At 46.8% G+C, this 20,306-nt stretch overlaps 1 protein-coding gene across 4 annotated transcripts in view; it reads left to right on the forward strand.

Moving 5' to 3' along the window:
* CLIC5 (chloride intracellular channel 5) overlaps positions 1-20,306 on the forward strand; it is a 192,084-nt gene that overhangs the window by 151,059 nt on the left and 20,719 nt on the right. For all 4 annotated transcript variants that reach the window (XM_070456351.1, XM_020894540.2, XM_070456352.1 and 1 more), the window contains one exon: positions 1,685-1,791. In XM_070456351.1, coding sequence (XP_070312452.1) covers positions 1,685-1,791 — 107 coding nt within the window. The remainder of the gene's footprint in view (positions 1-1,684; positions 1,792-20,306) is intronic.

Genomic DNA, 20,306 nt, shown 5'->3' on the forward strand with positions numbered 1-20,306 from the left:
TTCCCTCATCTTGGAAGGTTACCTAGCATTTGGTAGGGACAATCGCTTCGTGTCTGCAGTCAGAGCGGATGAATTGGTAATTCCCAGTGTATTCGGGGAGATGAGTGCAGAACCTGCGCAGAGCGCCCCCTGGTGGCTGACGGCAGTTCCTTCATGGTGCTCAGCCCAGCTCCAGGAGTGTTTGGTGGCTTGGGGGCAAACAGCAGAGGAGAGGCCTCAGCACACGGACCTTAAGAGCTGGGCTTCCAAAGTGAAAGTGCCTGGGTTGGAGTCTTGCCTCTGACGCCTGGTCTCCTGAGCTTAGACAAATTACTTAGCTTCTCTGCACCTTGTTTGTCTCCTGTGGGAAAGAAAGCTAATGACAGTAACAGTGGAATTGTGAGGAATAAATGATAAATCTGGCAAGGCTTTAGAATAGTGCCTGGCACAGAGTGGGCACTCAGTACAAGTAAGCTTTTACAGATATCAGAGAAGAGAGGAAGTGAGAGGATCGCTGCTCCAGCGCCCAGAAACCAGGTTCTCATGGCCCCTTCACCATTTATTATCTATGATAATAAATAATGACCTCAAATGACCTCAAATAATAAATGACCTCAAATGGTCATTTAACTTCTCTGGTCTCCAATTGCTTCCCTGTAAAACAAGGGCGATAATGCCTCGTATCTGCCCAAGGGCAGACGGCTGAACCCAGTGACTTTTGGAAGACTCGTCCAATGTCAGGATCTGAAATTAAACAGTCACTCAACATGGTCCAGGAGTAGGTGGCCCTAGCTAATGGGTCAGTGAAAGAACAAAAAAAAAAAAAGAAGAAGAAGAAGGAAAAACAAATACTTGTTAAAGGTGTTTTGCTTCAAATTATTTAAAACATTAAACCAAAAAAAAAAAAAAAAAAGAATTTTGCATTTTAAACATAAAGTAGCCAAACAGCTGGAAGTCCACTCTTCACCCAAAGATCACAAAGGTCCACATACTTAGTGATTATGATGGTCAAGCAATTGCCCCTCCCCCACTTCCGTCCACTCTTGCCTGGCCATTCATGTAAAATGCTCGTGAAATAATATCTTTTGAAAATCAGAATGGCTTGTTTTGATGGCACCAATGGAGTCAAAGCCATGGATTCTGCTACAAACAAGTTTGCCCCCTTCGGTCTCACATGCCCCCTCCTCCCACCCCAGCTCTGTGTCTGCTTTTTTTTTAATGACGACACCAATCACTGGATTTAGGGACCACACTAAATCAGTATTATCTCACCTGGAGACTCTTGACTAATTACATCTGCAAAGACTCTATTTCCAAATAAGGTCACATTCTGAGGTCCTGGGTGGACACGGACTGTAGAGATAACACTCAACATATTACAGGCTCCAAATAGCAAGTAGGCACGATCACTGAATATGTTTAAATGTTTCGCATGTGCTTTTCCTCTTTCTTGTCCCTAAAAGACCACCCTCCCTATGTGACTCTTCCCGTACCTCTAACAACTGCCTTGCCCACTCACTGGCACTGTCGTTGAACTAGGGGTACAAGTGCCCACCCTCCCTACAGAATAGGTTGGAGAAACCTCAAAAGACTTATAGATCCTGCTGAAGACAAGAGTGTTGTTCATCATGAGGTGACTGAAAGAGGCTCTCCCTTAAAGGACTTCCGAGTTCTCACTCACCTGAGAACACATCTTGCCTTCCAGGTACCCCAGACTGGCTGCGAAACATCGGGAATCCAACACGGCAGGCATTGACATCTTCGCCAAGTTCTCCGCCTACATCAAAAACACGAAGCAGCAGAGCAACGCTGGTGAGTGGCCCCCTTCCACCCAGCCGCCCACCTCTGGTGCTGTCCCCTGCCCAGGGCATCTTCAGATACTCACCAGAGAAGCACCTGGAACCAGTGCTTTTATTTGTTCATTCTGAGGCCTCTTGATGCAGCGGAGAGGGTGATAGATGTTGCTTTCCGGCCAGTGCAGGGAAAGAGGCCGGTGGTCCTTATTGTGGCATCAGAAGAGGGATGCTGTTTGCGTTCTGAGCCTGCCTTAATGCACATCATGATACACTGCGCACAGGGTCCTGCCTTGGCCATGCATGGCTTGGTCGCTAAGTTGTGTCTGGCTCTTTGTGACCCTATGGACTGTAGTCTGCCAGGCTGCTCTGTCCATGAGGTTTCCCAGGCAAGAATACTGGAGTGGGTTGCCATTTCCTCCTCCGAGATATCTTCCTGACCCAGGGATCAAACGGGCATCTCTTGCATCTTCTGCATTGGTAGGCGGATTCTTTACCTCGGCGCCACCTAGGAATCCTACTGTCCGTTTCTCCCCAGTTCACAGCCCTGCTCTGTGCGCTGAAGTCCTGATTAGAAGAGCACATTGCAGCTGCTGTCTGGTCGCTGAAAGACTTCTCAGGGGGTTGACCAGAGGCCGTGGTGGGACAGAGCCGTCACCACTATGGTGACCGCTCAAGGCAGAGCCTGACCCTCTGCACACCCCACCCGCCTCCGCCTCCGCCAGTGCAGAGAATGCCGGGAACCTCTTCTCAAAGCCTGGCTCGTTTTCCTGCTGCTTCATCGCTGCGATCCCATGGACTGTGACCCATCAGGCACCTCTGTCCATGGGGATTCTCCAGGCAAGAATACTGGAGTGGGTTACCATGCCCTCCTCCGGGGGCTCTTCCCAACCCAGGGATCGAACCCAGGTCTCCCACACTGCAGGCGATTGTGCACCGTCCGGGCCGCCAGCCACCAGGGAAGGGCTCCTCCTCCGCTCGCCCCTTCACTTCGGGCCTTGGCCACAGAGCTCAGGCTTGGTGGCCTCTTCTGCCTTCTCAGAGGGGTTTGAGCCCTGGCTCTTCGTGGCTTTTCAAGGGCTTTCTCTAGCTGTGACCAGCATGGGATGCTCTTTGTTGCAGCTCTCAGGCTTCTCAGATTGGTGGTCTGTCTTGTTGAGGAGCACAGGCTCTAGGCACACAGATTCAGAGGTTGTGGCCCCTGGGTTTAGTTGCCCTGCAGCATGTGGAATCTTCCCCGATCAGGGATCGAACCCATGTCCTCTGCACTGGCAGGCAGATTCTTATCTACTGTGCCACCAGGGAAGTCCTAAGTTGGAAGTGTTTATATATATATATATATATAGATAGATAGATAGATAGATAGATAGATAGATAGATAGATAGATTTACGGTTGCATCAGGCCTTAGCTGTGGCATGTGGGATCTTCATTGCAGTGTACAGGCTTCTCTCTGGTTGTGGCGTGTGGGTTCAGTAGTTGCAACTCTTCAGTTTAGTTGCCCCGAGGCATGTGGGATCTTAGTTCCCCAACCAGGCATCGAACCCTCGTCTGCTGTATTGGAAGGCACGTTCTTAACCACTGGACTGCCAGGGAAGTTGCATAAGTTGATAGCATTTTTTTAATCCCTCATTTGACCTGGTCCTTTAGCATGAGTTAAAGTGATTTGAATAGCACTGTCCCATTGAGAATGTGTGACCCTTGAAGAACTGTGTTAGTCCCTGGGAGGAGAAGGAAGAAGGATGAGGAAGTTTGCTGGCCCCCTGAATAGGGAGATGGAGCCTAGCCCTGAGCCAGGCAGAGCAAGGGTGTCACAAAAACTTTGTGAATGAATGAGTAAATGAATAGTGATTGGTTGAACAGCACTTCCAGCATCTTCAAGAATGAGTGAGAAATTGAATATACAATAGGTGATCATACAATGGATCCCGAAACCAGGTGGCCCATTGGCTTGGACCACCTTTGAGCTAACTGCTCCACGAGCCCGGAGGAGAAAGGCCCCTCTTTGGACCAAGGTGACCAGGAAAGACAGCCACGCGTGAGATGAGAGAGAACTTTTGGCAGGAACTGTTGGTGCAGTGGGAAAGTAAAGGGTTCAGTGACAGCTCCTGCAGACCTGGGGGTGCCAGGCACAAAACTAGATTCTAGAAAAAGACACCAACCCAGTCTTTGAGGCCTGACTCGTGCAGAAGAAAAGGCTTACCTTCGCAAAGATAACAAGACAAGAGGTGGGTGATGACTTCATCAAGGGGAGTCTGAAGGGCTGATTAGTTGGCCTGTGAGCAGAGAAAAGAGTTATCTCCCAAGGGGTTCAGAGCAGCAAGGATTTACCTCTGGGTCATTTGAGAAAGCTTCCTAAGGGATTCCAACCGGGTTGTAAAGATTCAGGGGGGTCATTTGACGGGGAGCACAGGGTGGAGGATGTGGGGAGGGTGAGAAGACTCCAGTGACAGAGACCAGGAGAAGCATCTGGAGTTGGCAGTGGCAATCGGGGTGGTGAGGGGAGGTGGGGAGGACCCTGGATTTTACCTTGTGGGCAAGGTAGTCATTAGAGGTACGTGAAGAGGTACCACAGGGAGGGTGGCCTTTTAGGGACAAGAAGAAGGAGAAACACGTGGGAAATAGTTTAACATGCTCAGAGCTCTTGCTTTGTTGCTGTTTGGAGCCTGTAATATGTTGAGTGTTGTCCCCACAATCCATGTCCACCCAGGACCTCAGAGGGTGACCTTATTTGGAAATAGTGTCTTTGTAGATGTAATTAGTTAAGAGTCTCAAGGTGAAATAGGACTGATTCAGTGTGACCCCTAAACCAATGACGGGGTTCTGGTATGAAGAAAAGGACACAGATTGGCGGGGGTGGGGAGGGAGCAGGGAAAGTGTGAAGACAGAGCAGGGAGTACAGAGCCTGTTTCTGCATCTGTTAAAATATACTCAGTGATGCTGTCAATTTCATCATCTGCCAAACAGGGCCATGAAGAACATATCCAAGATTTGTCATGCAGAGTCATGTTATTCATAATTATATGCTTATGAATCCTTTAGCACACCACCTGACACAATGTAAATGCTCTTTAAATGTTCACTTTGATTATTCCTAGAGCAAAAATGAGATAAACACGAATACTGGCATCAGAAACTACTGCTTCAGCTCTTGCTTCGTGAGCCCTAATGAGCATTCCAAACCTCCCAACCAGTTAGTCTCTTTTTGACTTGTTTAATTCTGTTTCCCATTTCCTAGATGCATTTTCTTCCTCTCCAAGGTAGGCAGTTGCTCTCTTGGTCCGTGGATGTTGGAACCTGCAGATGTGAAGGGACTTGAGTGTCTGTGGATTTCTGGTCCCTGAGGGAGTCCGTGAGTGAGGAGAGGGGAGCTCTAGGGCCAGCAGGATCACCAGTAGGATCACCCACATAAGTGTGATCAGAGGGGACCGGAGGAAGAAGGAGCCGGGAAGGATGATTAAGAAGGACTAGCAAGTGAGGAAGGGGGCCCGGCGGTGAGGGGATCATGAAGATGAGGAAGAAAAGCGTTACGACAAAGTTTGATCTGTGATATAACTCACTGCACAGCTCCTGGGAGACTTTGCTTCTTGTGTTCAGTTTTCTGGACGCATCCTCACAGCATCCTTCTCTGACTGTCTTTCTCATCTGCATCAGCCCATTCTTCAGACCCTACTCAACAGACTGGCCAGGCTGACCAGGAGCACGGGCCCTTCTCCCTTGGAAAGTGGAGGTGCAGCAGGAGACGGGGAGCCCACGTGGCCCAGGGAAGGGCGTCTTTGAGATGGCAGAGAGCGGCCCTGCATTTAGATTTGGCCACGGGAGTCCCTGCTCTGGGCCCCACACATCTGTCTTCCAACCTTGCAGGGAAAAGTTATGTGATTTGTTCAGCCTTGAAAGTTTATGGAGCTCTGAAGCAGAAGGATGGTGGAGGAGGGCAGGGAAGGCACGAGATTCGTCCGTCTCACCTTTGGCATGCCCGGTAACAAGCCTGGCATTCTCTGCACTCAGCTGCATCTTCACCCTGCATCCTGCCTCTGCCCGGCAGAGGCCACTTCCATCCACGCTGCTGGTTCTGTGCCTCATGGCCTTCCCTGTCTGTGAGTCCCCCTCCTGGCACTTCTCACTCACCTTCCTCATAGACACAGCCATGCACACAGACCTCTGAGACTGGATGGCAACCCTCAGGCTCAGCAGCTGCAAGTCCCCTCTCCCCCGGCCCCCACACTGGCTCAGCGTTCTGCCCACTGCGATGTCAGTGTGGCTTCTGGGGTGTATCCTTCCCTAGAGGGGTTTCTTTTGACACCTTGCTTTACCTGGTCACCCCCGCTCTTCTCGGTTATCTCATAAGAGGACCTGGGCTTCTCTCTTTGAATATCCATCTTGCATTTTGCATTTCTTACCCTCAAACTGCTGTTTGAACATACTCTGCTGAACCCCTTGGCTATCAAAGAACTCATTTTAGCTATTTATTGTAATCCAGGCATAAATACTATATTTTACTTTCTTTTTCCCCCAACCTCTCTTTTTTCTTTCTGCTTTCATCCCATCCACCTACTGGTTTATTTCACTTTTTGTACATACTGCAGGTTCCAGACAATCAACAGAGGGATCTCATATGTGTTTTGCGTTCTTTATTCTTATTCACTCTTTTTAAAGTCCTTTGTTAATTCCTCCAGCCCTATCACATGTCCCTAGATATATTTATATCCCTGCCCCATGACTGTCTCATTTTTGGCTTGTGGCACATCCTCATGTACTTTTCTCCATTTCCTTCTTGGTTGGAGAGTGAGTGGACATGTACGTACCTGTGGACTAAGGACGCGAATCCATCCATCGTTTCTACTGGTCTGTTCATGTTTGCACATTCCTTCCTTTATCCTTGTGCACAAGTCCACATCCACCGGGCTCTCTTCCTCTGCTAAGAGGTCTAAGAGTCCCAAACCCACCTGTTTGTGTCTAATCCAAACAGATCCTATGCAGCCTACCCGCTTTTCCTTCCCACCTTTCCATATTCCTTTCTCACGTATCTGCGGGTATGTGAGACTGCGGATCCCACCTATTTCTCTGCTACACCTCCTGCCACCTCAAGTCTGGCTTTCTCTTATTTCCGTCTCTGTTTCCGTCTATCCTGGGGGCTTTCTTTCTATTTTAAAATGTATACTCCACTCGAACCAGAAAGGCTTTATAGCCACTCACAGGGGTAACATATTTTAGAAGGAGGTGAGAAAGAAAAACAAGGTGTGTGTGTGTGTGTGTGTGTGTGTGGAGGGGTGGGAGGGGGGTGTCATAGAACAAGCTCAGGGCAAGAGAGACAGCAAAATCAACTCCCAGAGCCCTGTGTTGGAGGCAGATGTTGGACCACAGCCTTTGGGCCAGATGAAGGCAGTCCGGCCCCCCAGGAGAATGACAAGTGTTCCTGACGTGGGGCTGGAGCTGCAGTCACGGCAAAGCTGTTCTTGTCCTTCTCTTTGTCCATCTGGCTGTGGCTCCCCTTCACGTTCTCCTGGAGTTGGGCCCAGTGACTCTGTGGCAGCGTGACACCTCTGTCTTCTCTCTCCTTTGGCTGCACCGCCCTCACAGTCCCCGCTTCACCTGCCCTTGCTGCATCTGATGTCCATCTTCTTCTTCGTCATCTTCTCTAGAAGACCTGGGAAAGCTCCCTGCATTCTCTGGCCCGCGGTACCAGCTTTCCCTCTTCTCTCCATTACTTCAGAGACTTGGAGTGGCCTGTGGATGCCTGTCTCTCTCTCTCTTTTTAATCTCCTTCCCAGATGGATTCCCAGTTTCTTCCTTGGCCACACTGTGGGGCATGTGGGATCTTATTGCCTCAACCAGGTATTGAACCCCTGCATTGGAAGGGCAGAGTCTTAATCCCTGGACCACCAAGGAAGCCCCGTAGACAGGTTTTTAAATCACTCTGTCTCCATTTCTGCAGTTTCCATGCATAAATCCAGCATGGCCTAGACCAATCTTCATAAATATCATCAGCGGTGAACATGGGGCTAAATGAAATGGGCATTTAATTAATTAATAATTTAATGATTTATTGTTTAGTATAGTTGATTTACAGCATTGTGTTAGTTTCAGGTATAGAGCAAAGTGATTTGGACAGAGATATAGGTATATACATATAATATATATCATAAAGAATATATGTTTAGATTCTTTTTCAGATCTTTTTTCATTATAGGTTATTCTTTTTCATATTCTTTTCCATCATAAGGTTATTACCAAGATACTGAATATAGTTCCCTGTGCTATACAGTAGGTCTTGCTGTTTTATCTATTTTATATATAGTAGTATGTATCTGTTAATCCTGAACTTCCAATTTATCCCTCCCCCCTCCTTTTAAAATTGAGGTGTAATTGGGGCTTCCCTGAGGGTCCAAACAGTAAAGAATGTGCGTGCAATGCAGAAGATCCAGGTTTGATCTCTGGGTCTGGAAGATCTCCTGGAGGAGGGCATGGAAACCCACTCCAGTATTCTTGCCTGGAGAATTCCATGGACAGAGGAGCCTAGTAAGCTACAGTCCATGGGGTCACAAGGAGACAGACACGTCTGAGTGACTTACACTTTCTTTGACACATAAACTTACATTAGTTTCAGGTGGACAACATAGTTTTGTGAAACACAATATTTGTATTCCTTGCAAAATGATCATCACAATAAGCCTAGTTAACATCCACCACTATACATTACCAACCAAATTTTTTTTCTTGTGATGAGACCTTTTAAGATTTATTCTGTTAGCAACTTTCAAATATGCAGTAGAGCATTATTAAGTACAGTTGCCATGCTGTCTGACTGTTTGCGACCCCATGGACTGTCCATGGAATTCTCCAGGCCAGAATACTGGGTAGCCTTTCCTTTCTCCAGGGGATCTTCCCAACCCAGGGATCGAACCCAGGTCTCCTGCATTGCAGGCAGATTCTTTTTTTTTTTTCATTTATTTTTATTAGTTGGAGGCTAATTACTTTATAATATTGTAGTGGGTTTTGTCATACATTGACATGAATCAGCCATGGAGTTACATGTATTCCCCATCCCGATCCCCCCTCCCACCTCCCTCTCCACCCGATTCCTCTGGGTCTTCCCAGTGCATCAGGCCTGAGCACTTGTCTCATGCATCCAACCTGGGCTGGTGATCTGTTTCACCCTAGATAATATACATGTTTCGATGCTGTTCTTTCGAAACATCCCACCCTCACCTTCTCCCACAGAGTCCAAAAGTCTGTTCTGTACATCTGTGTCTCTTTTTCTGTTTTGCATATAGGGTTATCGTTACCATCAGGCAGATTCTTTAGCAACTGAGCTATCAGGGAAGCCCAGGTTGTGTCCATGTCTTGGCTGTTATAGATCATGCTGCAGTATACAGGGGGATGAAGATATCTTTTTGGGTTAGTATTTTTGTTTTCTTTGGATAAATACTCAGGAGTGGAATTGCTGGATCATGCTTATCCTTTTTTTATGAAGACTGATGGGCCTCTCTACTGAGTTTGCAAAGATGTACTCCTTCCTAACTATGGAAGACAGTGGGATAGCCTAACATACTCCTGCTAAAATAGTTGCCCTGATAAGATAATTCTAATTTCCTAAGTAAAGTCCTAAGATCCCTCCCTTGGGTACCTATGATGTGCTGGCCCCAGGGCTGTGTGTTTAGAGTCCCACACTTCAATTGAGTCATCTCTCTAGCTTTTGCCCTTCATTAGTTGTAAGTATAGTAGCTGTATTTTCCAATAAGAAATAAACAAGTAAACAAAATACGCTTTCACTTAAACTCTTCTTAAGATTTTGATGGTAAGACACAGTCTGATTTCAAAGATGTCAAGTGTGAAGAAAGTGTGTATCTTAGTCTTTTTTTTTTTTCCATTTATTTTTATTAGTTGGAGGCTAATTACTTTACAACATTGCAGTGGTTTTTGTCATACATTGAAATGAATTAGCCATGGATTTACATGTATTCCCCATGTATCTTAGTCTTGATGAAATATGGAAGGTGGTTCCCATAGTTCTTTTATTTATTTATTTATTTACTTTTATTTTTTTTTCCATTTATTTTTATTAGTTGGAGGCTAATTACTTTACAGTATTGTACTGGTTTTTGTCATACATTGACATGAATCAGCCGTGGATTTACATGTATTCCCCATCCCGATCCCCTCTCCCACCTCCCTCTCCACCCGATCCCTCTGAGTCTTCCCAGTACACCAGGCCCGAGCACTTGTCTTATGCATCCAACCTGGGCTGGTGATCTGTTTCACCCTTGATAAAATACATGTTTCGATGCTGTTCTCTCGAAACATCCCACCCTCGCCTTCTCCCACAGAGTCCAAAAGTCTGTTCTGTACATCTGTGTCTCTTAATCTGTTTTGCATATAGGGTTATCGTTACCATCTTTCTAAATTCCATATATATGTGTTAGTATACTCTATCGGTCTTTATCTTTCTGGCTTACTTCACTCTGTATAATGGGCTCCAGTTTCATCCATCTCATTAGAGCTGATTCAAATGAATTCTTTTTCATGGCTGAGTAATATTCCATGGTGTATATGTACCACAGCTTCCTTATCCATTCGCCTGCTGATGGGCATCTAGGTTGCTTCCGTGTCCTGGCTATTATAAACAGTGCTGCGATGAACACTGGGGTGCACGTGTCTCTTTCAGATCTGGTTTCCTCAGTGTGTATGCCCAGAAGTGGGATTGTGAGAACAATGTGCAGATGTCCCATAGTTCTTTTAAAATCTAACATTCTGTTACTTCCTAGAGGCTGTGTGTGAGAAATGTCAAACCCTCCTTTCTGCTTGACCTTGGGCTACTCTATTGGAAAGAAAATGAATTGAGGTCAAAATTGCTTCCAGATCCCTCCGGGATGTCTGTCCTAACCCCATATCCAATAAAGTGTCAGTTCTACTGTCAGTCTTTCTGGCCTGGAAACAAGTAGTGCTTATCTCTTAGTTTGAGGGCTTCCCTGGTGGTTCAGACATTAGAGAATCTACTTGCAATGCAGGAGACCTGGGTTCGATCCCTGGGTCGGGAAGATCCCCTGGAGAAGGAAATGGCGACCCACTCCATTATTCTTTCCTGAAGAATCCCATGGACAGAGGAGTCTGGCAGCCTGCAGACCATGGGGTCTGCAAAGAGTAGGACACGACTGAGCAACTAACGCTCTCTTTCTTAGCTCCAGAGGTTAGCAAAGTTTTAGGCCTTTTGTGCTATCTAGGATGTCACTACTGCTTGCTCATTCCCCTGCTGGAACACTATAGCAGCCACAGACAATATGGAAACACATGGGCATGGCTGTGTTCCAATGCACTTCATTTATGGACACTGAAATTTGAATTTCACATCATTTTCAGGGTCACAAAGTATTATTCTCTTTTGACTTTTGACTTTTTTTCCCCAGTCATCCAAAAATGTAAAAATCATTCCTAGTTTGAGGGCAGTGCAGAAATAGGCAGTGGGCTGAATCTCGATTTGGTCCTTGGACTATAATTTTTTAGTCCAAAAAGTTTGGGTTAAAATTATAATTATAGCTTTATAACAGTCCAAGCTCTGTGTTAGGTAGTCTCAGGCTACAATAGCAAGTTCCCTTAATTTCTATACCTCTCAGCTGCCTTGTCTCTAATATGGAGATTATAATAGTGTCTTATCTTGCACTGTCTTGTTGATTAAATGAATAAATGCATTGAAGCTCTTCAGACAATAATGCTAAATCGCTTCAGTTGTGTCTGACTCTTTGCTACCCTATGGGCCATAGCCCACCTGACTCCTCTGTCTGTCAGCTCCTTTGTCCACTGGAGTCGGTCGTCACACCCTCCTCCAGGAGATCTTCCCTACCCAGGGATCAAACTCTCATTTGTTAAGTCTCCTGCATTGGCAGGTGGGTTCTTTGCCACTAGTGCCGCCTAGGAAGCCCCTTCAGACAGTAGGCACCAATAGGCTATGGCTGTTACTGCTTCTGCTACTCGTTTCAGGAGTTCTCCCCAGATTCGGGGGTACCCTCCCCCTGGACTGGGCAGCGCAGCTTTCCGGGTAATGCAGAAGTATGTGCTGCCCTCTTTTGGCAGGTGGAGGAATCCGCCTTAGAGACAGATAATCATGCTTCAATATAAGGAGACCGGTGGACTTTCAAGCATCTTCTCTGTGTTCCGGGACTCGGTTAAGCCTCAGCTTTAGCTGGGGGTTCCAGAAGAGGCTCGGTCTCCTTCGGGGGCTCGAAGACACCTTGCTTTATCTGTGCTCGGCACCCAGAGCTGGGCAAGTGCCCCAGACCCCACGGATCCTCCAGAGGTCGCTGGCTGCCTGCTGATAAGCTCTTCGCCATCCACTGCTTCTTTTTCCCTTGCCTTCTCCCCCTCCCATCACCTCTAGTCTTTGCTTTTATGAACTTCCTTGACCTAAAATAGGGAAGTGTTTGCAAGGAGTCGGAGCGGCCTGGGAGGGCTGTTAGCCCAGAACTAACAAGCCCGTTACTATCAAAGCCCCCGTCTGTCTCCCGTAGCCTCGGGAAAGCCAACTTCTGTCGGGGGTGGGGGTGGAGGGGGGGCAGGAGGCGGGGTGGAGCGTTTTTCCAGATTCCCCAGGATGTGGTGAGCCGCGTTCAGAAGCCAGTGTGTGCATTTATTATTCCCAGCCAGCCATTTCCAGCGCGGGCCCTTCCTTCCTGCGCCTCTTCGTCCCTCCCGCACTCGGCCCCAGGTCACAGCGGGCCCAGGCTGGAGGCCAGGCCTTCCTGAGGGGATGGGCACGACCTCCCGCATTCAGCCTCCCGCTCAGAAAGCGAAAGCAATATGTCAGCAGTATTGGGAGTAGGAAAGTGCGTGGTAATCAGCCTGCTGCAAGACAGAGGTCTTGAGCTGGCCGCGGGCTCCCAGATCTGTTCTACAGGGGGACCCCTAGCTGTTCTTTTGGAGGAAGATAGCTGGTGGTCCAGTTCAGGACAGGCAGTCACTGGGAAGAAGGCCTGAGCCCAGGCTGTTATCACAGGGCAGCTCCGGGGGTGGTCCCCAGACCACTGCAGGGCTGAGGATAACGAAGGGACTGTCTCCCCACTTCCTCACAAAGCAGTCACTGCTGTCTCATTTCAAAAAACGCCTCTGGTCATAAAGGAACCCTTCAGGCTGCCTTCCCTGGCCACCCTTGAATGCACAGGGCCAACTAGGGGTCTTTTGTTTATTTGTTTGTTGGGTTAACGTTTTGCTTTGATTAACATTCTTACCAGGAAAAACAGCCTAGGCTCTGTGGGCCCCACCCCCGAGGCATGGAGTGTTCTGCAGAGGTGCTCAGCTGTCTTCTTACCCCTGGTCGGGGGGGGGGGGGGGGTGTCCTACAAGCCAAGAGCTGGAGGGCGGGGAGAGGGCGAGGAGCTCCTGTGGACCCTTGCCCAGAGCATCCCATCCAGAAAGGGTCTCAGACTTGGCTCATGATCGAGGCCGATGTGGCCCCGTCTTAATTTCACAGATGCTGTGCCCCCCGAGCAAATCCTTGGGCAGTCATCAGGAAGGCGGTTGGGGCGTCGGGCTGTTGAAGCGGGCAGGCCCGGGGAGGGAGGAGGGGGGAGTGGGGCGGGAGGGGAGGGTCCTGCCTGGGTGGGCGCATTCATTAGTGGAGGGAGCCGCGTTAGCTGTGTGGGCTCCCGGCAGCAGAGCCGAGACCACCAACACCATTCCATGTGCTGGAATTTCCCGCCGTCTGACCAGAATGAGCTCGCCTGGCCTAGCCTGGCCTCGGATCAAGGCCTGGGGAATAAAGGAACATTAACTGACTAATTCGAACATGAGGTCAGGGCTCTTTCACCTCTGGCTACTGTTCCTCCATCCTGTGCACTGGATCCCTCTTGTGCAGTCTGCACGTGGGAACTCAGGCTGTCCCTCTGTCTCTCCCCCTCCACGTATACACACACACACACACACTCACACACACACAGCTTGTGTGTGTTCTCATATTTCTGTGCACCAGTAGGAGCCATTACAGGAAGTCCCCTACACACGAAACTTCAACTTAACAAACTTTCAAAGATGTGAATCTGTGTTTGCATGTCCAGTCACGTGTTGGGTGTACATGGTCATGTGCGTGCATCCTCTGCAGTGATTGTGCTTCTGTGTACTTCACTGTACAGTACTATATAGACTACACTATCTTTATTTCAAGCCCAGGATGTCAGGAAGCAAGCATAAAAGCAGCGGTAGACAGCCAGTTGTGTTAGTTGAGTACCTAGGCAAATCAGACTTATGAAGCACTCTCCGAAGAGATGGGAATACCAGACCACCTTACTTGCTTCCTGAGAAATCTGTATGCAGGTCAAGAAGCAACAGTTAGAGCCAGACATGGAACAACGGACTGGTTCCAAATTGGGAAAGGAGTATGTCAAGGCTGCATATTGTCACCCTGTTTATGTAACTTATATGCAAAGTACATCATGTGAAATGCCAGGCTGGATGAAGCACAAGCTGGAATCAAGATTGCCAGGAGAAATATTAATAACCTCAGATATGCAGATGACACTACCCTTATGCCAGAAGTCGAAGAGGAACTGAAGAGCCTCTTAATGAAAGTGAAAGAAGAGAGTGGAGTGAAAAAGCTGGCTTAAAACTCAACATTCAGAAAACTAAGATCATAGCATCTAGTCCCATCACTTCATGGCAAATAGATGGGGAAACGATGGAAACAGTGAGAGACTTTATTTTCTTGGCCTCCAAAATCACTGCAGATGGTGACTGCAGCCATGAAATTAAAAGATGTTTGCTCCTTGGAAGAAAAGCTATGACCAATCTAGACAGCATATTATAAAACAGAGACATTACTTTGCTGAGAAAGGTCCGTCTAGTCAAAGCTGTGGTTTTCCCAGTAGTCATGTATGGATGTGAGAGTTGGAACATAAAGAAAGCTGAGCGCTGAAGAATTGGTGCTTTTGAGCTGTGGTGTTGGTGAAGAGTCTTGAGAGGCCCCTGGACTACAAGGAGATCCAACCAGTCCATCCTAAAGGAAACCAGTTCTGAATATTCATTGGAAGGACTGATGCTGAAGCTGAAGCTCCAATACTTTGGCCACCTGATGTGAAGAACGGACTCATTGGAAACGACCCTGATGCTGGGAAAGACTGAAGACAGGAGGAAAAGGGGATGACAGAAGATGAGATGGTTGGATGGCATCACTGACTTGATGGACATGAGTTGGAGCAAGCTCCGGGAGTTGGTCATGGACAGGGAAGCCTGGTGTGCTGCAGTCCATGGGGTCATAAAGAGTCAGACATGACTGAGTGACTGAACTGACTGGCTGACTCTGAATGGAACTCTTCTGTATGTAGGGGACTTACTGTACACAGCTCCTTAAATACACAGGGTCACAGATCAATTAACCTGAAACAGAATGTGCTTGCATGTAAAATTGTAGTAGCCACAAGACATGACGGGGGTCTTCCAGCATACTGTTCCGGGGTGTTATAGTAGATTTATATGGTGACTTCATTCATAGTCCCCTCTCTGTGGTTGGAACATGGCTTTGAGAGAAAAGTCCCCGTCTTCTCTGTTGACTCTTGGTGGGGAATGGCCCTGGGGAGATGAACCTGTAGAATGGCCCTGGGGAGATGAGCCTGTAGAATGGGTTCCCCATTTGTGGTAGAGTTGGGGCTGAAAATGACAAGATGTAAAATCCAGGTGGTGGGCCAAACCTTCTAACCAAAACTTCAAACACCCCAACTATGAACCCTCCTTGTCAAATATGTCTCAGTCTCATCCAGGCAGGATTCTGGGCATCATTCTATCCATTTCACACAAAGAAAGCTGAAGGATGGGTAAACTGTTGAGAAGACATGATGGAGCCAGCGACAGATGCAGGACCAACGAGGCATTTCTCAGCTTTAAATTTTTTGTTACAAACGAGTGATACTAAAACATAAGAATCAAAGCCAGAGGTTAAATTCAGTGTGGTATTTATCAGCAGGTTAGATAGAATAATATATTAAAACAAAACAATGTTTCCACATAGAGATTTGACTTTAAAACCTTTCGCTTTTTTTTTTCCATTTATTTTTATTAGTTGGAGGCTAATTACTTTACAACATTGCAGTGGTTTTTGTCATACATTGATATGAATCAGCCATGGAGTTACATGTATTCCCCATCCCGGTCCCCTCTCCCACCTCCCTCTCCACCCGATCCCTCTGGGTCTTCCCAGTGCACCAGGCCCGAGCACTTGTCTCATGCATCCAACCTGGGCTGGTGATCTGTTTCACCCTAGATAATATACATGTTTCGATGCTGTTCTCTTGAAACATCCCACCCTCGCCTTCTCCCACAGAGTCCACAAGTCTGTTTAGCTTTCTTGAAAATTCTGCTCTTGAACTGTCTTTCCAGAAGGTATCCCAGCCCAGCTCCAGCCTATTGGTGAATTTAGCCTGAGATGCCTCATCAGCTAAATAGATGCATATGTTTAAGACTTAAGAGAGAAATGGCACTTCATTTTGTTTGCCTCATTACCCGGACCATTTTCCAAGCTGAATGGACATCTGAATCCCCCAGGGTTCTTGTGACAATGCAGATATTAATGCAGCAGGTCTAGGGTGGGGCCGGAGAACTCCCAGGTGGTCCTGATGCCGCTGGTACAGGAGGGAGCTTTGAGAAGTAGGGTCTAGGCAGCAGTCTCCATGGAGATGGGATGCCTGTATCTCATTCATCATCATTATCCCCAGAGCCCAGCTCAGCCTCTAGCCCAGAGCAGGTGCTCAATAAACACTTGCTGAATGAATCAATAAACCATATCTTAAACACCCTGAGATGCTCCGATCCTGCCTGCTTGTTTACTGAGAGAGGATGAAAGGGCTGACCCTGCCTCTCCCATCAGGAGCATCTCCTCCAGGATGCTTCCTGCCCCAGCCCATCCAACACTCACCTTTAAAGCCTATCCCGTTCTCCTGATCATCCCTGACACTCCCGTTTCCATTGAAATTTGATGATGCTCTATGGCTAGAACTGTCGCTCAGCTGAGAACATGTAAGGGTTATATAACCTCTGTTATATTAAATCCAGTCTCATGGTAGGAAAAAAAAAAAGAACTTCATTTAAAACCAATCAATAAGAGTGTAAATATCTGAACAGTTCCCCTCACGAACACTGTCAGTGTGGTGGTGGGGGCAGTGTTGGCTTAAATGATATTTTTCTTGTCATTCTCAGTTTTGTAACTACATTCAAGGAACATTATATTTGGTGTTAAAGGTGAAATGTCATGAAGAATCAGAAGAGTAAACACACCAGACTGAATTCTAGTGTTCTTCCAGCCAGAAACCAGGGGGCACCTTATTTTTCTAGGAACCCCTAGTCGAAGAAGCATTTAGTGATCTGGATCATAGTAAGTCATGGGTTTATCTGTGCCCCCAGTCCAGAACCCCTTCCACTCCTGAAAGTTCCAGGAGAGAGCGTCCTACTTCATGATTTCTCAGGCCCCTGCACCCAGGTCTGACTCTGATGGTCACGTGCCCATTGGCGTTTGCGTCCACAGTTATCCGTGTTTTCTTTCCCTGGTGGGGATGTCAAAGCAAGCTTTCTCAGCACTCTGCCCACGTCTGGCCCTGGTCTCCGTTCTGCCTGTGTCACTTGGCAGAGGGGTGCAGGCTGGTGGTGGCCTCTGCTTTTCGTTTGGCTCTGATGATGTTGCAGGAGGGCACGCCAGGCCAAACAAATGGAATCCCTGCATCCATCCTCCAGAAACCAAACGCTCTCATCACGCAGAGAAAGGAACCATCATAGGTTCTCTGAGGACAGCAGGCCTGTTGCATAAGCATAGGGAGATGTATAGAGTTACATTTTAGGGCCTTTCATCTTTCCTCAAACCCCACTGAATAGTTTGTTCTTACAACGAACACATGTTCAGTACCAGACACTCCCCAGGTGCTAAAATAATAATGTAATAATGAAATATTGGCAATATGTGTACTGGCAAAGGTTGTATTTGGCTGCATATAATAGAAACCTGATCACAGAAGCTAATCAAATATTTATGCTATTTTTACATAGTGAAAACCTATGTAGCATTTTCCTATATGCCATGCTCTGCTCTAATCTAAGCAATTTTTATAAATGTTTACTTTTTAATAGGTGTTTGCTTTTCTCACATCACAAAAAGTCCAGAGAGGAGAGAGTTCCAGGCAGCTGTAGTTCTTTAAGAAGTCATGAATCCAGCTTCTCGGAGCATCTGATTCTCCATCTTGAGTGTGTGACTTGCATCCTCATGTCACATGATAGTTGCTTCACTTCCAGACATTACATCTGAGTTCCAGGCAGTGCCAGCTGTGTCTTGTCTTTTCTTTCTCAGAAGCATAGCCATCAATTTCCACTTGTATATCGTTGGGAAGAACTTGATCATTTTGCCTCATCTAGTCTAGGGGTATGGAAAAAAAAATAATTGTGAGCCAGCTTGTTGCTACTCTGAACAAATCTGTGTTCTCTTGGTAACAAAGAAGGTAAAAGTGAACTCTTGCATATAATCCACTTTCAATTTAAGATGATTTAAAAAAAAAAACTGCAGTGAAATTATCTGATCTAGCCATGCCAAAAAAAGGCATACTATTTCAAATTCTCCCTTGGGCTTGACTAAATCTGAATCACTACCCCACTTAGATTTTAGGAAACAGAAGTATAAAATTGCATACTTAATCTGAGACACTCTTGGTTCAAACTTTAGAAGATGTAAGACTCATGTAGTAAAAGCTCTTTAGTAAAAGTTATAATGCTAAGGGGAGAGCTTCTCCCCCTAGAATGTAATCCATGTTGGGGGACAACAATGGGCACCCAGAGATCTGCTCTGAGTAAGGGAGAGGAGGGTGTAATTGTGCAGAATCTGGGAACTTCTGCAAAAGTGTCGGTCATCCGCAACCCCTGCGTCAACTTAATCTCTTAAGTTTGTCTCACTGCATGCCTGCTAAGGAGAAGGCTTACTCTGGTGCAGCTGTGGTCAGAGTGAAAGGACCAGCTGAACATGCACGAAGAAACTCGACTTGATTCATCCGGTGTGACTTCCTCAGGTCAAAGGACCGGTCAAGCACAATGTTTATCTGGCAGTCCTTTTCCTTGCAACTCTAAGAATTTGTTAGGTGTTTTTTAGCTTTGGCCCTTATATATCAACGTTATCACACACTGTACATAACAACCACAGACTGCCTGGCGAGCACCAGCCCGAGACTTCTGCGGGTGTTATTCACGGCTACCCTCTAAAGTGTACCGTGCTGTGATCTGTTCTGCAGATGAGGAAACTGAGACACAAGAGGTTAAGCCAGTACGTGGCCAATCCGGGATACCAACCTAGACAACTGGTCCTGTGGTCTGTGCACAGTATCTTCAATATAGTCCATTATGGAAAATGCTTAACTGGGTTGTTTAACAAGGGTTTCCACTTTTTTCAGACTGAGTTGTTGAATAAGGGTTGGGTAGGTCATTTAGGAAACTGGGATCAAATCAACTCATAAAACAACAAATACTGATTGAACAACTACCGGGTATATGTCGTGGTAAATGGCCAGCAACCCCAGCTTCACTGCTCAAATCCTAATTCAGCAATCCATGGGGGACTAAGAGTTCCAAACCGTGCCCATAGAGGGCGCTCCACAGATACCTATTTGACAAAGAATGGACCAACTATATAATCTAATATAGGATGGTCACAAAATGACTAGAACCAACAATTATTTAAATAGAGAGCTACGATGGCACTCTGGCCGTTTTTAAAATCGCTAATGACTCTTACGTAAAAGATGTTGCTATTTGAGGATGAAGAAGGCAGAGGGCGGTTAAATAATTTCAGCCTGTTTGGAGGGGTTTGAAAGTTGAAAAACAAAGTCTCTAGGTCTAAACTCTGGAATAGATGACCGAGAAAGTTATACTCCCCCTTGAGAAGTTCATTCCAAATGTCTGAACATCAGCACTCCACCGAATCTATGGCCTGATACTTAAAATTAACCTGTTAGAAAGTCACCGTAAAAATACTCCCCGTTTTCAGCCTGATTCAGTCCACCGCATGAACTACAACCAGCATTAATAGCTTCAGTCAGCATTTATGTTGCTCTTCCTATTAGCACAATGGGGTTTACAACCATTTATGAGTTTCTGGAAAGCCTAATAGAAAACACACATAGAACGTTCGCTTTACACATTGCGGGAGTTTTCTTTGCTGAAGGAGCGGCCAGAAGGGGGAGCCACATCCCCATCGCAAACGTCCGGGCCAGGCTCCCTAATGGGGACCACATTCTCTGCGGGCGGCTCCAGCTAGTTTTTTCCCCTCCCTGGTGAATTCCCGCAGTTTTCCTCTTCAGCTGGCTCTCTCTCCATTCAGTGTTTCTCTGTCTCTCGCCTCCTGTTCATAAATAAACATCTGGGGTGTTTACATGGCACAGACCGTGTTCACACAAGGAAACCTATATGTGAAGAGCTAAGTGATAATCCTTCTCTTCAAATTTACTGTGGCTTTTAGGAGATGCAGCAGATGATTTGAATCTGGAATTGTCTCTGTGATCCCTACCTCCCTTCATACTTTTAAATCATAGCT

Source organism: Odocoileus virginianus, chromosome 27, assembly GCF_023699985.2.
Source record: "Odocoileus virginianus isolate 20LAN1187 ecotype Illinois chromosome 27, Ovbor_1.2, whole genome shotgun sequence".
NCBI classification, from domain to species: Eukaryota; Metazoa; Chordata; class Mammalia; order Artiodactyla; family Cervidae; genus Odocoileus; species Odocoileus virginianus.